The sequence below is a fragment of the Odontesthes bonariensis genome, chromosome 14, assembly GCF_027942865.1.
Source record: "Odontesthes bonariensis isolate fOdoBon6 chromosome 14, fOdoBon6.hap1, whole genome shotgun sequence".
NCBI lineage: Eukaryota > Metazoa > Chordata > Actinopteri > Atheriniformes > Atherinopsidae > Odontesthes > Odontesthes bonariensis.
In genome coordinates, this window is record NC_134519.1 from 30331279 (window position 1) to 30346642 (window position 15364).

The 15364-nt window shown below is 39.5% G+C and overlaps 1 protein-coding gene across 1 annotated transcript in view; it reads right to left on the bottom strand.

The window, feature by feature from the left end:
* Positions 1-14609, bottom strand: part of LOC142398414 (BMP/retinoic acid-inducible neural-specific protein 3-like) — a 77199-nt gene extending 62590 nt beyond the window's left edge. The window contains exons 1-4 of the mRNA XM_075482395.1: positions 14099-14609; positions 13647-13932; positions 6154-6356; positions 2886-3103 (exon numbers count right to left, since the gene is read on the bottom strand). Of these exons, the coding sequence (XP_075338510.1) occupies positions 2886-3103; positions 6154-6356; positions 13647-13900 (675 nt within the window). The 5' untranslated portion in view covers positions 13901-13932; positions 14099-14609. The remainder of the gene's footprint in view (positions 1-2885; positions 3104-6153; positions 6357-13646; positions 13933-14098) is intronic.
* Between the last annotated feature and the right edge of the window lie 755 nt (positions 14610-15364).

Below are 15364 nucleotides of genomic sequence, written 5' to 3' on the forward strand. Positions count from 1 at the left end.
GCAGTAGACACTTTGAAAAATGAGGACAGTTAGTGGCAGGACTAATCTCTGTCTCAGTTTATAGGATTAGAAACTTGTTCTTCTGTTTTACTCAGGCAAGTTAATGCTTTCCATTTTAATGTGAGGGCTGAACTCGGTCCCCGTATAGAAAGCCCTGGGTGACAATTATTGTTTTCATTGTGCTATTTCTAGTCCTGCTCTAAGGAAGCTGCTGCAGGTGAACAAATTCTAATTTTTCACCAAAGAAACTTCCCCTGCCAACTACTCAAGTTAAGACAATATTATTACTTGAATTATATTCTTTGTATTTATATTTCGTATTTAAAATGAATCTTTCCTAAAATGTTACGTTTTAACAGGTGAGGTATTCTTTATCAAAGCCTGCATTAATAGCTGGGATACACTCCAGCCGCTCTGTGACCATGAATGGGATGAAGTAGGAATGAAAAATGAATGCATGAAAAAAATGTGCAGCAATTGGCAGATGTTTTCAGGGCCGAAATCTGATTATTGCACAAAACCAGTTTAAATATTATGATTTAATTCTATAGGTTTATTTAAGTCTGACTCGTTTTTTTTTTTTACAAAATGGATAGTCGACGCCTTTATCATCATTCCAGAAATGAGCAAATACTGCCAACTGTTGAAAGAAAAAACACATTTCTTTTCAGAATAAAATGTTATTTCATTGAGGCTGTACATACAAAGTCAATCAACACCTCAATCAGAACCAGGCAGATATAGAGAACTTTAACAACAAATTTCACCATAAAGTCTCCCAAGTTAAGTCTTCACATCAAGACAATTACTTTTTGTATAAGTTCTCTGAAACTGTATGTTTAGAAATGCAAATGAGGCACTGTGCCATATAACATGCAGTGATTTTTCATAAAATCCCAGTAGAAAATGGGTTGTTGAAGGGCACTTGTCCAGTCAAGATGCCCGTTAGAAGTTTTAAGGATTACATAAGACAACCAAATCTTAGGACGGAGTTTAGCTACAGCACGTAGCTAATACCTACAGGGCTCCACAGCGCCGAATGCTGCCGATTCACAACAAAGGCCCTAAAATTGTAATTACCACATGTTCATTACAGTTGCCTACAGAGATGCAACAGTTTCAGTTTGTCAGCTCAACATTCCACAGCTCCTTACGTCTTCCTACGAGATTATGTTCATTTTTCACAAATAGGAATTAAGACACAAATGGCTAGAATGAGGTAGCAAGAGATGGTGGAAGCTGCTTATCCACAGAACCTCATGCGGGAGGTCACAAATATAAGACTATTCTTGCAAATAGGTTTTCACGGCCATTGCACTTTTATACTTCCTTTCCCATTTGTGATTTCTTAGTTTTTTACCGCACTGTCACCTGGGAATGGTTAAAGGCAATTCAGCCTTTCTCTTTCCGCTGGAGCACATAGCTTATGTGACCCATATCCTCACCAGCATGCAAGAGTTTCCTAGGTTCCTCTGTGACTTACCATTTGCCGCTTTAATATTTAGTCAAATATTCTAATATGAATTATCCACACATCTAAAATGTACCATAAACCAATTATAGATTGGAAATGTGCTATACAAGTAAAGGCCATTTACCATTTATGCCCATGCATGGAAAAACTTTTCTGAAGCTGAGCCAAAGTTTCGTATGAATAGAACCCTACGTACCCAGCTTCAGGGTTAGGATGTAAAGATGCATGGCTAGGGTTACAATTAGTGTACACGTTACAACAATTACAAAAATCTACATTGTTGCAGCCTACACATTTTACTATGAATTGCTTGCGATTGATGTCATGTGAACACATCTTCAGAAAACAACTGTCTATGGACCTCTTACCCTCTTACAGTAATGGATTGTGACACTACTATGTTTAGGCGTGTGGACCCGTTACACATTTTCTTGGGAGAGTGGGATGCAAATTATGAAAGCAAAATTACCCAAAATATAAAAAAACTCACTGAGAGATATTTTTCAATATGTTTGTGCCAATTGTCTAAATCCAAACTGGAAAACTGGTTTGCAACATCAGACATCCTCGGTTAATGCATCAGTCTACCTTTAGTTTACATGGCAGGCTAGCTGGTGATAGCCTTGTGATACCTTTGCTAACAGGACTTTTTTTTCCATGTTTGCACATAAATGCCCAGCTACTTGCTGACTCAGTCCAACCTCAAGTTGGAGGGACAATTTGAAAACGAGAAAAATGCTGGAAGAATTTTTTGTCCATTCAGAACATTAATGTTGCATTCTTTACCTGAGCTGCTATGGCTGTACATTGAAGGGCAGCAAACTGATATGTGATCACCACTGGCATGTCAGTCCTGTCAATTCATTTGCATGCTTATTGAATTGCTGGTATTACTAGTATTTAGTATTACTAAAATACCTGAGTGGATGTAAACATGGCTACAAATCATTGGGTGAGAGAATAGAATAGAAATAGAATAGAAAAATACTTTATTTATCCCCCAATGGGGGAAATTCAAAAGCAGAAAAAGAAGAAAAAGAAGCAGACAATAGAAACAAACAAACAAAAAATCTGCGTCAAAGGTAACAGCATTTCATTGTTACTATATCAACTCATATTGGGCAGTTAAAACCTTTTGATGTATTATGAGGTTTATGTATTGGCAAGGTCTGAGGTCATTTTTACTCCCTGAATATTTTATCCATTTATGTTCATTAAGTTTAAGAGAACAGAAAAACCAAGGCAGCCGAGTATTGATGCTTTATATAATGCTGTTCCCTTTAACTTCCTGTAACTGCTGGGGGCTAACAAACCTCAGGGCAGGAGAGTAACACAGCAGAGTTTAAACATAGAGTATGTGGTGTTTCATTTCCCAACGGGCCGCTGCTGTGTTTTCCACATTTTCACATACCCGTATGGCGGTGGATGCAATCTGGAGGTGGTGCAGTCTGCGCAGGGTGCCCTCCCTGTCTGTAAAGTAGGAAGCAGCCAGCTGGTGGAGGGCTTCCAGAGTCACTGAGCCAGAAGTATTTGAGTTCCTGTAGCTGCTACGCCTGCCCTCGACCCCTGTGGGCGAAGACTCCAGTCTGAGCTTCCTTTTGTCCACAAATATTGTCAGAGACTCCTCCCCTGGTGACAGTCAGGCAGAGAGGTTCATTAGCTCTGACGGAGCAGCACTAATCACCTTTCATTAGTATCTTTTCAGACAGAAAAGAGCAGCAGTGATTAAGTGCTTTGGGGGAACTGATGGCTTGGATGATTGGAGGAAAAGGCACAAGCAAGGTCTCTTCATCTGTTAAACTCCTCATGAATAAAAATAGGTTGTTGGAGATCACTGATTAAGCAGTCTTAATTATTTTCCTGATCTTAATTGAAATGGCCAGATATTTAATTTAAAACCAAGTAGATCTCAGGTCAGCCCTGCTTCTCTTAAAGACAAAAAAAATTCAGTACTACATTAATGAGTGGAAGTCTCAGGAAAGTCTCAGTTTTCAAGATGTTTGAAGTATATGGCTGAATGAAGGCTTCAGGAGTGAAGTCACATAGTTTACTTTTCTAGCATATTTACTCACAGTCACCCTGCTCTCAAACTAAGATGTACAAGGACAAGTAGGAAGGTCAACACACTTTCACACCAGCTCTTTTATTTTTCTTAAAAGGCTCAAATATTGGGGGAACAAAAAATCGAGTTTCTCTGGTTTCAGTCGGAGAAGAGATGAGGTAAATTGATGTACGAGTTAACAGATGCTGCACTTCATTCTAAATCCTCCCTTCTGTTTAATGGTATGTGAAAGTCTCGTGTCCAAACACATCAATCTAATTGAACTGGCCCTATTCCCAAACTGGTTCTTCATAAGTAGCACTCATATACCCCTTTTTTTAACCAAAGCAGTGTTTTTCAGTGTTTTCAGTGTTGGTCAGAACATAAATAACCGGTTCTAAGTTCGGCTCTGGCACTGAACCAGCACAGGTATTGTTTTGAAGGAAAAAAATACAAAAGAGTTTCACTCCATAGGGACCAGGGGGACATTTGTCGCTGCAGCTTAACATCTGCACTCTACTCATGGGTAAACATATCCACCTGATATATAAAAACAAGATAAATGTTACCCTGAGAAGTTGTGACACATTGTTAGGAACAACAGTCATTAGGTACATGCACTGGCATTTGAATAGAATAGGAAAAAAAACTTTATTCATCCCCCAGGGGGGGAATTAAAAAATTTGTCATTGCTTTCAAGAGCAATTTTCTTTTTTTCCCCCTTTTTAATTTTTGTTTTTGTTTGCATGTAGTAAAGGTCAAAGAAAATCACTGTCATTGTCCTTTCTTTGGTACATGTGACTTGGGTCATAGAACTAATTGAGCTCTTTTAACATGAAGGAGACATATGGGGGGGGGGGGGACCAAACACTTTTTCTTTGCTTGAGTGTATATCTTGGTGTCTGAAATCAATACTGCGAACTGAAAAACACAATTTTGTTTCAGGGCATCTAGGTCTGAAACTATCTTTTTCAGTTAACATTTCAGATTGCAGTGATTTCCACAGCTCAGAGAAAAAAAATCCCCAGGCCTGTCATCTATATCTCCACCCAAAATCAAATCCAGATCATGCTGTAGTTGCTGTATCTTGGAACGTGGAAGTTTAAGATCTTTTGCTCTTTTTTTTTCTTTGATATTAACAGAAAATTCTCGTCAGCAGTTATTCTTTCAACTTAAAAAGAAATACGCTAATGATGCTCTATCAGAGCTTTCTCTAATGCTTTATATTCAGACTGGTCGAAATGGAGATAGATACTATGAACCCTCAGATTAGATTAGATTAGATTTCCCTTTATTGTTCCACAATGGAGATATTCACAATACATTAACTGTATGCGCTGTCAGTCATTGCTTTAAGGGTTGTTAAGTTTATTTGTGTTCAAATTTAGAACAGATCTCTATTCAAACACACCCTGCAGATGAGAGAACTTGAGCAGAGCTGAGTGGGGGATAACACATGAAACCAACTGCTAAAAAAAGAGCTGGAAATTCACGTTTAAAAGGGAAGTGCTGTATTGTATACCTGTGGTATTTTGACCAAATCATCATGGCACATATATTTCATTAAGACCTCTGAAAAGTGTATTGACTCATGAAAAATAGGTTTAATATAAGATGTTTGGGCCTACTGTAACCCTAACGACATTTTAAAAGTCATAATGCCCACCCCCCTCTGAGCCAAAATCCTTCCTGACAGGCTGACATTTTTTGTCAAGGCTTCATAAAATAAAGGGAAGGTTGTAAAAATAACAGAGGAAACTGGAAACCAACAACAGTGTTCTATGATTAAGGTACATGTTTTGTTGATGGATCTATCAACTATGGCCTGACATGACTTCTAACCTTTTTTTTTTCAGATGGAGTAAAGTCAAAATTCCAACAACTATTCAAGGTCCTGTCAAGTAACCCGAAGCACAGGTTGAATTAAACAAATGGCACGATGAAAAGACATTTCTGAAGTCTCCTAAAACCCTCTTGAAACTGAACATCCCCACAAAGCAACATTTTTCAAGATCAACATATGTTCAGCTGTATGAGTTTCACTGTCTTATCTGAGTTATTAGTCTTACCCTTAAATCCACGGTTTGTTTCTATAATATTTGTATTCAAACGGTATGTTACTGTTTTTATTTGTTTACACTTGATTTATATTTATATTTGTCATGGTATTTGTTGGAATAAGATGAAAGTAATTCAAATTCTGATCATCACCGATAACTCTTTTTAATTAAATTAACGATATTTTCTCTTCCAGCACTCTTTTCAAAACCACAACCTCTAATTAGGTGGACTTTGTAGTAATCAAAGAACGACATGTCACTCGCCAATAAATTGCACTATTATAAAACAACGGTGAAGATTTTTTTCCAGAAACCATGCTGTTTTGACAACACAACGAAAATATTAAATCTGCCTTTTCGGTCCTTTCTCCAAATTATATGTTGTACGCTAAATCAGAGCAATTTGATGAGCTTTGTTAGCCAAACTACACTAACCCAGAAAGAAATATTATATGCTTTGTTGCTTGGAAAGCAGCAGACAGCAAAACAAGTGTCCCATATGCTAGAGAAATAGAACAAAATCACATTAGACGCTATGCGAATCAGGCTTGCTTTGAAGCTGAGCAGACTCTCTGTACCTCCCAGAGTGGCAGAGAGAAGGAGATGAGTGCCATATTTCTTGATTAGACTCTCTGTAATCATCTGGAGGGTTGGCCGCCTCCCCAGCTGGCGGATAGTGTGCATGAAGTCAGGGTCGAGGGGAAGAGCCAAGCCACCGCTGCCACCAAAACTGTCTCGCTTCTCTACCGCCAGGCTGTTGACCTTCCATCGACCAAACTCCCTGGAAACAACAAAGCACACACACTCACACATCTTTGTCTTATTCATTTGTTTCATAGTGCACCAAAATGCTTTGCCATGTGTTTGGATTAGCATGTAGATTTCTTTACAACAGTAAGCTCTGTTATAATACCTGCAGAATGTGGTTCAGCATTGTCTTGCTGAAATTATCAAGACTTTTCCTAAAAATATGTGGCCTGCAAAGCTTCATATGTTGCACCAAAACCCTTTACAAAACCTGCCTTTGCATGTGTGCAAAGTTTAGTGCAATAATGCAACCCCAAACCATCATGGTTGCTGGCTGTTGAACTGCGTACTGATAACCACCTGAATAGCTCATCTTTTTTTTGCAGGTTTCTAAAAAGAAGTCAGTTTTGTTTATTTATTCTTTTTTTACCTAAATATCTGTCATCTGATGAGATTGTTCTCATTTATGCAGAGAATTTCAAGCTATAATCTCGTTTGAAGAATATGCAAGCTTAAATGGTATATAGATAAGAACTATATGTAAGGTGTTAAAATGGTTAAAACTAAAGCATTATGATCCTTTTTGAACCCTCATTAAGTAGTTTTATTGCCTAAACTCTACCAGGAAGTGACAAAAGTCTTGTCATGTTCTTGTCTAAAACAAACTGGAAGTGACATAAGTGATTTCAAAGTGTGCTCTAATTTCATTTCCAGACTGTAAATTGGATTAAAAGTTGTTGTATGCTTCGCGTGGCTTAAAGCATAACGGCATAATCAAAGCCACTACCATCTCCTTTTTTTTTTTTTAAGAGGACTGCTTGTCAAAGAAAACACTTTCTACTTAAGGGTATGCGCAAATGAGCGACACGGTAATACTGGAGGATTGGGGGATGGACTGGATTCAATTTATTTATATAGCTCCAAATTACAGCAAACATCATCTCAAGGCACCTCAAAGATACAATCCAATTCAAGGCAATTAGAATCCAGTTCATTGTAATACAATCATAATCCCATTGCGAATGAATTCAATTCATACATACAGAGCCAATTAAAAAAAGTAGCTTAGCTAAGAAAACCAACAGATTGCACCGAAACATCTCTTTGGTCCACACTCCCATCCCGAGCACGTACGCATGCATGTATTCTTTCTGTGGAAAGAGAAAACTCCCTTTTAACAGGAAGAAACCTCTGGCAGAACCACACTCAGGAGGGGTGGCCATCCGCCTCCACCAGCTGGGGTTTGAGAGGACAGAAAAGAGGGGATGACAAACACCATAACACCAGACCAGGGATACCTGCTGAGGTACACAAGAGGAATTCAGATTCTGACTTGAAGAATTAGATACTTCATACAAGCGGTTGCAGTCTTTTTGTGTCAGGGACATAATAATTCTGGAATTTTGAATTTTGTAGCTTGGTGCTTTCTGAGCCGTTGTCCTCTGAACTATTACGACTTGGATTAGCAGAAATTGGATGTATGAACTTCACTTGAATTTCCACTCTTTTCTTTTAGTGTTTTAAACCTGAAGTCTTTCCCCCAGCAGCTGGCTAGCCTGCCAGTCATTTTGCTCTTTTAATGAATTGAAAATGTGTTCAATTCTGGTGGTGAGCACATTTTTGGCTTTTGAACAGAGGAAGGCTAATTGTTTCCCAATTGCCATTTCTTATCCTTAGAAAAATGATTCTGCTTCTGGCAGCAGCTCTACATTTGAGTAAAACATGAAAGGGGTATTGTTGTCAGCAAACTACCAGCACTCGTTTTAAAGATAATTATTAAATAGAATAGGAAATATAATTGAAGAGAGATTACAACTGGGAGAGGAGGATGTTTTTAAATTATGCCCTGCTGAGTATGATTTCAGTCTTTTAAGCAATTGATCACAGGTTGTGGTATTCAGGTGTTCAGGATGGTAGAAATCATGTCAATCAGCAAAGATTTGCATAACACCACCTTGTAATTAGGGGTGTCCCGATCAGGTTTTTTAGCCCCCGAGTCCGAGTCATTTGTTTTTGAGTATCTGCCGATACCGAGTCCCGATCCGATACTTCTACAGTACATTAAAAAAAAATGAAGAACAGCGAAGAAACAGATACAGGATGTCCCTGATTTTTTATTTTATTCACCTTATTTTATCATTTAGTACTTATAAACAGAGCTCTTCTGTGAGGTAGCTTGAACAATCAAGTAATCAAGCAATAAAAAAAGTTTTCACATTGGAGTTTAGTGCAACAAAATGTCGAAAATAAAAATGAGCAGCAGCTCAACTTGAAATACCTGGCAGGCATGTAAACAAATAAGAAAATAAAAGTGGCACACTGTTATAAAGTAAGGCCAGTAATGTGCTTTTCAGACCTGCACTCCTAATTCTTACTCTCCTCCTCTGGCTTTAGAGAAGGAAATGTACGTTTTTCATCATGAAAACCAACATCTCTACCTTGTCAGGTTTGAGCCTGTTCCTGTTCTCATCAAGGATGGTAGCGACAGCACTAAAAAGTCTCTCGCTGTCCACAGAGCTGCAGGGGGCACAGACGCAGACGCACCTTTTTCCCATTTGTTTTGAAATATTATAGTTCTGATAAAAAATAATAATAATGAGAATAAATATACATATATAGATAGGCTGTATATCCAATCCCTGATCGGGATGTAACGTCCGATTCCGATCGAGTCCGAAACCACGTGATCGACCCCGATTTCCGATCACGTAATCGGAACATCCCTACTTGTAATCTATTTCTTTGTCATCATTCAAATGCTATTTTTCTCTTCAGAAAAAAACATGAAGATATATACTCAACCAACTTATCACTTGATAATTGCGAATTTCCGTGTACAGAGTACTAGGGTTCCTACTAGTATGTGCAGGAATTGCTTTAAAGGAAACCCTGCAACCTGACTTATTGAGATGCAAAGCTGCGAGTCCCAGAGCAACAGAAAGAAGTGACACCAAAATAAAGTCCCACATCATCAGCTGCCATCATTTGTTATCTCATGCCCTTTGGACACAAGTCTTGCTGAACCCTTGTAAACCGTCTCCCAGTGTCTCTCCTCTTATTCAGTACCAGTTCATGCATCTTTCCCACAGCACTGCCTGTGCCTCTCTCTCTCCTTCTGGGAGGCCATCAAATCACTGCCGTGAGAAAAACGACCAGCAGAGAAATAATTGGGGAACTGGGACAGTGTGGAGTGTGTCATTACAGGCAATCATCGTAACGAGAGGACAGGCTGAGTGTCCATCTCTGCTAGACAGATGGGTGTTTAGCCAACTGCTATTCTATCAGCATGCACATGTGGAAAACAGAGGAGCTATAATGGGGTGGAGCTGTTGCAAGCAAGAGGGCTTACTGTATGTAAAAAAAAAAACAACAGGCAATGCTAAAAAGGGAAGTAAATAACTTTTAGGAATGAAGGACTATAAACTATAAAAGGAGCAGCCAAGAGGAGAAAACGGACAGATTAATCACATTCTGCCACATGACTGGCAGCCATGTGTTGTTCACTGTGGTGTCACAACTATTACAGTAGTCAGAGGGGAGGAATGGCATTTTAAGGCTATTTTAAAGGACATACCTGTAGAAAATCATCTACTACCCTGTGTAAACGGTGTCAAGTATAGTTGTTATACTATCCAAAAGTCATGAGCATCCCCTCTTTTTTTATTTTTAAATTCTGTCCCCATAGAGCCAGACTTCCGTGTAAAGTGGTCCTGAGCATTAGTTCTCCTGACTTTCTGAAGGTCTTTCAATGTTTTTCTTTGGACATTGGCTGCTTCATCACGAAACTTTCAGCTCAGTCCTTGTACCTGACCATTTTCAGAGGAATGTCATTTTTTTTTTTTTGTTTGTTTCTCTGTGAATCATTTAAGCATTAAAAGGCACTTAACTCAGGAGATGAACCAATGTTGTGTCAACACATGAATGACAACTGCAGTAAGAACCCATTTCAAATGGCATATTTGCACACTTTGCAGCCCGTCACACAGACATGTATTTTGTTCGCATTTATTTAGTTGGATTAAAAAGCCATACATAAAGACATATCCTAAAATAAGCCAAAAACTTTGCATATGAGAAATGTTGAGAAATTGACAAAACTGGACAAGTTCAGGGCTAAAGAAGAAGTGCCAGGCCTAAAAGACTATCTGCAGCAGATGAACAGTATCTGAAAGTGAGCCCTTCAGAAATAGGAAAGGATCCAGCAAAGTTCTGACACAGGACCTGAGAGATGCATCTGGACCTTCAGTTGATCCATCTACTGTTCACTGAAGCCTCATCAGAAATGGTCTCCATCGAAGGGTGGCTGTCAAGAAGCCGTTCTTATGGAAGGGAAACAGGAAGAAAAGGCTGAGGTATGCCAAATGGCACAAGAAGTGGACTGAAAATAAACAACAGGTACTATGGAGGGATGAATCCTCCCCAGAGCCCGGGCCTCAACATTGTTGAGACAGAGAACGGAACAAAAGGCAGCCAACATCCAAAGAAGAGCTTTGGAATGTCCTTCAAGAAGCCTGGAGAAATATTCCTGAAGACTACTTAAAGAAATGACAGAAAGCTCGTCTGAGAGGGTTCAGACGGTTGAAGAATGAAGGTGGTCACACCACTATATTTTCATCAATGTTTGCACGTTTGAATAAATTCCTGCATCTATTTTCTGTTATTTTTCTGTTTTTTTGGCACTGTAACAAATTGCTGTATATTTACGGTGGATTTACAACAGTATCCGACTGTATTTTACAATAATTGTAAAATACTGTTGAATATTCATCCCTCACATTTAACAATACCAGTACATAACTGTAATTTAACAGCATAAAACAGTATTTGTAATGAATTGATGTCCAAATCCAAAATACGTTATTATACTGTTAAATAAATTACGATAGATGCGCTATAAAATTACTAAAACACAGTTATCCTACCGTCATGTACTGTAATCCAAAAAACAGTATTATACTGTTTGATAAATAGCAGTAGTTGCACTATAAAATAACTACAACACCTACCATTATTCTACGGTCATATACTGTAATCCAAAAAAACGGTAATATACTGTTAAAATAAATAAAAGTTGTTGCACTGTAAAATAACAGTAAAATACTGGCGTCCCCGCTGCCAGTATTTTACTATTTTACTGTTATTTTACAGGGAAATTCTTTACAGTGCAGTCTATGAAGAAATTACGGTTGGCCGTACCGTTCTTCTACGCTCTGCTTATTCCCGTCTTTGTATTATCTTTAAGAAATAAAATAATAGGTCACATCAGGCGGAGCAAAGACTGTTTCAAATTGAGTGTCCTGTCAGCAGGTTTCTAACGCAGTTGGATTTAATTTAAGTGTCAGCTTTAACATTTTTAATCCATCATCCTAAAACCGGCCACAGAGTTGAAAATGTGAGCAGGCGGCTTACAGGAAACAGGAGTGATTGCCATAAGGTAAAAGACCCTCAAGAGGAGATGAGTCGAACAGATAAAACTGATATTGGTCACACTTTACAGCCCAGCTGTCTGTATCTTTCTAAGTGCCTGATTTTCTAATAGTTATAGAAAAAAAATGGGCCTCAAAGTTAAGGGACTCTTGGGAGGTTGGTGCAGCTGGACCACTGGAAAAAAATAAATAAACACTATTCATTTGTCATTAAGAGTTAAACACCACAGCCTAAAACATTACTGAGGGAGGATAATGGAGTAATTGATTTATTCGCCATAGATGCGCACTAAGTATTATTTCCACTTAGATAAACACTTGGCAATTGCCACCACAGAATAAGAATTTCTCACCAAATTTTACAATACCGAAAGAACAAAATACCAGAACACATTAATTAACTTACTGTATTAAATGCTGAAGGATGGAAGGTCTGACTTTACACAGTTCAATAGACTCCGTAACAGTTGCAGGGATATTTATGAGTGCTTGTGAGATTATTTACTCCAAAGCTGCCAGAAGCTGCCGCAGGAAGTCAGCGAAGGAATACACACCCTGCATGTCATGATGTTTCAAAATGACTTCTACTCCAGGGTTAAATTCATCATCAGCAATCATGGAACCATCAAATGTCGAATGAAAAATCCTGAATCACAACTTATGCAAAGAATAAATGCTTGTTTTTATCCTAATGGGTGATCAGTTTGCAGTCAGAATGCTTAATGTCAAGGGCAAAGGGCACACTGCTCATCGCTCCAGTAGTTTTTCAAATTTGCTCATTAACTCGTATTCAATTTGGTGCAGGTGTAATAACTGTGAGGGCAATCCTAAGAGTGCAGGCTTTCACTGTGAATGTTACAGCAGATGTTCTTACTGACAAGTTGCTGTCTGACTCAGTAAACCTGCAGCGTACATGATAGGGTTAAAGTCTTAAGCCACACATAATTTCTTTAAATATTTGTAGGAAAACAAGAAATCTGTGGTTTATTGAAACGTGTGTAAACATGAATGGAGATACAATAAAATACAGTATGATACAGTATAAAAGGCAAAAGCAGAGTTTGTACAATTCTAACGAGCTCGACAGCACCTTTATTCTTCAACACAATCTGAACCTTCTTAGACGATCTTTTCTTTCATTTCTTTAAGGAGCCTTCAGGAATATTTTTCCAGGCTTCCTGAAGGACATCCCAAAGCTCTTCTTTGGATGTTGGCTGCTTTTTGTTTTGTTCACTGTAAAGATAATCCCACACTGCTTCAATAATGTTGAGGTCTGGGCTCTGGGGAGGATTCATCCCTCCATAAGATCTGTTGCCACTGATTTAAGTCCTGCTCTTATGTAATTTGGCATACTACAGCCTTTTCTCCCCGTTTCACCCTCTCAGGGGGATGATTTCCGATGAGGCTTCAGTGAACAGTAGATGGATCAACAGAAGGGTCAGATGCATCTCTCAGGTCTTTGCTGGACCTTTTCTTATAGTTGTCTATTATGTGTTGACATAGCATTGCTTCTTCCTTTTTTTCCTGCTTGAACAACTCATGTCAGTTTTAAATAACAACAAACACCCGTTTCTCTGGAAATGCTCATGGCTGAAAATGATCAAGCAGCAAATATCCTGAAAAAGTGTCCAATGTCCAAAGAAAAACTTTGAAAGACCTTCAGAGAGTCTAAAAAACTATTGCTCAGGAGGACCACTTTAAAATATAACAAGAACATTTGGCTGCTTTGAAGCAAAATGAAAAGAAATGTGTGGTGGCTCAAGACTTTTGCACAATAGTATGCATGAATCAAACAAAATTCTGCAAACGCTCATATCCCATAGGCTACGTGAAACTCCATAAAGACTCAGACATACACACAAAAGTTACACAATAGCCTACGAACATATCGGTCTTACCTATAGATCTTGTAACGGGTGCTGAAGCCCTGTTGGTACCTCTCCAGAGCCTCCGTGAACTCCAGTGACTGGTGGAAGGGTCCTTTATCCGACAGCAGCCACCCCAGGGACCCGGGGGCGCCGTCGCCTTTTCCGGCTACTGCGGCTCCAGCGGCCGGTACCCTGGAGGTCCAGCCCCAGCAGAGCCAAAGGCTGAGGGCCACCCCCTCCCATAGCAGAGACAGCCGCTTATGACTGATTCTCTGACAGCTCATGCTTCACCCAGCGACACCTCATTCTCTCCGGACTTTGATGAGGAAAAATATTACAGATGGAGTAAGTGGATATAAAGAATTGTCGAACAGTATCATTTCAGTCCATTCCAGAAGTAATAATCAAATCTCAGTGTCAAGGCGTTGTTTTTTTTCATTTATCTTTTTCTATCTTGTGGGCTACACTGAAGAGACACTCACCTGATTTTGCTACAACAACCAAAGGACGCGCTTTGACAGTTGCGCGCAAAACCGTTCCAGTGATCCAACCAAATGAAATGATTAGTAACGAGTCCCGTATTTCAAGCCCCACTCCACCAACTTGTTCTCTGTGTTGGCTCAACTTCAGTTCGGCAGACGGTCCTCCAGCATCCGCGCATGCAGCCGCTCTCCGGTGGGAAGTTGCAGCAGCCTAAACGCCGACACAACGGAGTTCATGCTGAGGATGTCCGCGCGCTCCGAGACATTTCCACAGCGAGAAAGATACATTTCATCACCCTGAGTGAAATCCCTTTGCTGTCCTTAAAGTTGCTGCTTGGTAAAAAAAAAAAAATCTCGTCGTATTCTAATTGTGGGCTCTTATTTCTCTCCTTTTGCCGTGTGAGCTGGTGAATGATTGAACGCCCGCTTCAACAAAGAGAGCTTTTCTTCCCCAGTTTCTCTCTCTTTTTTTTTCCAAGTGAGATAGCAAGAGGGCGAGCAAGTGCATCTTGATGAGGGTAACATATACAGTGCTGAAGTTCAGGAAAGAGGGTGGATGATGATGCATCAGGACTGTCTCTATCAAGCAGCGTTACCCTCCATAAATCCACATTATTTGCCTTCACAGCTGTCAGAGAATGTTGCTCATATAAAGCCTTAAACGGATTCTCCTAATGGGCTAATTATCTTCCGGTGCCCGGTCCCCACCCCACCCCACACCCCTCTCTATTATTGTCCTGTGCCACTGCTTCACCGCCTGCAGATTGCAGAACAAAATGATCCATCTCTCTCTATGACATGCATGTTTGTGTCAAATCTGAATGCAGGTTTATGTGATCCAAGTTCAGTCAGGCTGCCCTCCCCAAAGCATCGTAAATTAGGCAAAAAATGCGATTTCTCCACCTAAAAGAGAGCTTAAAGTCAAAATTATGCAAAATAAATCTTTGACCTGTAACTTGGAAAATGTTTCGAGGGTTTAAACTGCATTATTTACGAGTGGATTCTTACTCATGGTGGCATTTTTTCAGGCAGTAAAGGTCGGGACTGATGCTGATTTGAGATTTTTGTCCCCAGGCGAACCTCAAAGCGACTCGAGGCAATCTTACTCAAACGCGAAAGCTGGGTGATGCTAGGGGGAAGTTGTCATAAACTTTAAAATTAGTTGAGAGGAAATCAGGGACATAGCGTGCGGTGCAGTGAACAGGCGCATCTCTTAAACTCCAAACTCTACAACCAGAAGTTGTTTTATGTTGGTGCTGTCAAACT